General features: G+C 49.1%; 1 protein-coding gene across 1 annotated transcript in view; it reads right to left on the bottom strand.

Moving 5' to 3' along the window:
- The window catches only part of nfxl1 (nuclear transcription factor, X-box binding-like 1), a gene marked incomplete at its 5' end in the record, with an annotated part of 13604 nt that extends 11797 nt beyond the window's left edge, over positions 1–1807 (bottom strand). The window contains 3 exons of the mRNA XM_071514584.1: positions 369–460; positions 723–879; positions 1686–1807. Coding sequence (XP_071370685.1) covers positions 369–460; positions 723–879; positions 1686–1807 — 371 coding nt within the window. The remainder of the gene's footprint in view (positions 1–368; positions 461–722; positions 880–1685) is intronic.
- Positions 1808–2252: the final 445 nt, after the last annotated feature.

Below are 2252 nucleotides of genomic sequence, written 5' to 3'. Positions count from 1 at the left end.
TGCTATTCTACTCCACTGTACTCCAATATGCTATAATTGACTCTACTCCAATCTACTCTAATATAATCCACTCTCATGCAATCTTCTCCAATCCACTTCCACTCTACTTTAATCTATTCTATTCTACTCCAATCTAATGTCATTTACTCCACTCTACTCTACTCTACTCTATTCTACTGTAACTGCTTCACTTCTGTTACAGTGTCACATGGTGTTTATGTGAAAGGACAAAAATGATGACTGTCTGAGGGCAAAGAGCGTGAAACACAACCATTACAAACGTGTGTGTGTGTGTGTGTGTGTGTGTGTGTCTCTCTGTGTGTGTGTGTGTGTGTGTGTGTGTGTGTGTGTGTGTGTGTTGGACCTACGTTGGTATTGGGACTTGACACGGTGGACAGGGAAGGGCTTTCTTGACAAACGCCGGCTCAGACGGCTGTTCCCATGGACCGGCCAACTGGACCTGACACACACACACACACACACACACACACACACACACACACACACACACACAACACACACAAAGAAAACATGCAGAGGTTTTTCCAACAAACAGGACTTGGTTTATTCTGTCAGATGTTCTGATAGGAAACAGCAGGAAAACATCAGTTTATGAAACTGATGACAGTGATAAGGCTGTGACACACACACACACACACACACACACACACACACACTCACACACACACACACACACACACACAGACACACACAGGGTGTACCTGCTGGGACCTGACCAGCACCAGGTCGTGGCAGGGCTCGGGGCAGCGGTGGCTGCAGCGGGGCAGGGCCAGCAGGCAGGGCTGTCGGCAGGGGGGGCAGGGCCCGGGGTGGCACCGGTGACTCTCCCGGGTCGGGTGGTGGCAGGAGGCGGGGCATCTGGTGGGGGGGGGGGGGGGGGGGGGGAGAGACGGGTTTTTAGGAGGAACCGGCTGCGTTTACATGAGCACAGTATCCTGGATACTGGTGACAGGCTTCATGGAGAATCCAGGACTTTTCCCGGACTTTCCAGAAGTCAGAGCGCTTCCATGACCTAAAACCATCAGTCCTTCCCGTTTTCATTAAAGGGTCTCTGTGTAATTTCTGGTCCAATACTGGCCTCTATCTAGAGCTGCATCGATTAGTTGTCAACTATTAAATTAATCGCAATTAATCGCCAACTATTTTGATAATCGATTAATCGGTTTGAGTTTTTAAGAAAAATAAGTCAAAATTCTCTGATTCCAGCTTCTTAAATGTGAATACTTTCTGGTTTCTTTCCTCCTCTATGACAGTAAACTGAATATCTTTCGGTTGTGGACAAAACAAGACATTTGAGGACGTCATCTTGGGCTTTGGGAAACACTGATCCACATTTTTTTACCATTTTCTGACATTTTATAGACCAAACAACTAATCGATTAATCGAGAAAATAATCGACAGATTAATGGACAATGAAAATAATCGTTAGTTGCAGCCCTAGCTCTATCGTTCGGCGTTGTCATGACAACAACACTCTGCCCTCCGTAGAGCGAGACCATCATCAGCACGGTGGGCAGGCTGGACTGCTTCACATCAATTGTTTTTGCGAATAACGGCACACCGAAAGGGTCAAAAAGGCTGCTGCTGGGGAAGCATCCAGCTGTTCAGTGTGTGTGTGTGTGTGTGTGTGTGTGTGTGTGTGTGTGTGTGTGTGTGTGTGTACCTGCAGAGCTCCTTGCAGCGGGGGGGGCTTGGTGCTCCTCTCTCTCCCACACGGGACGCCCAAGACGGTGGAACCACACACACACCTGACCTCCACCGACTCCGGACAGGGATAACAACTACCTGAGAGAGAGAGAGAGGGAGAGAGAGACAGAGGGAGAGAGAGAGAGAGGGAGAGAGAGAGGGAGGGGGAGGGAGAGAGAGAGAGACAGAGAGAGAGGAGAGAGGGAGGGAGAGAGAGAGAGAGAGAGAGAGAGGGAGAGAGAGAGAGAGAGAGAGAGAGAGACAGAGAGAGAGAGGGAGAGAGAGGGAGAGAGAGGGAGAGAGAGAGGGAGAGAGAGAGAGAGAGGGAGACAGAGAGAGAGAGAGAGAGAGAGAGGGAGAGAGAGACAGAGAGAGAGGGAGACAGAGAGAGAGAGAGAGAGAGGAGAGAGAGAGAGAGAGAGAGACAGAGATTGTCTGTGTCTGTCTCTTGTCAGTTGACACCCACTATCTGTTGTGGCTTTTATGAAGACTCACACCAACACACACACACACACACACACACACACACACACACATAACTTTT

This window comes from Centroberyx affinis, unplaced genomic scaffold (assembly GCF_046629955.1).
Source record: "Centroberyx affinis isolate AG114_WGS23_722 - 3 ecotype Tasmania unplaced genomic scaffold, CSIRO-AGI_Caff_v1 ptg009278l_1, whole genome shotgun sequence".
NCBI lineage: Eukaryota > Metazoa > Chordata > Actinopteri > Beryciformes > Berycidae > Centroberyx > Centroberyx affinis.
Note: the sequence above shows the minus strand (reverse complement) of the source record. Positions and strands in the feature narration are given on the sequence as shown.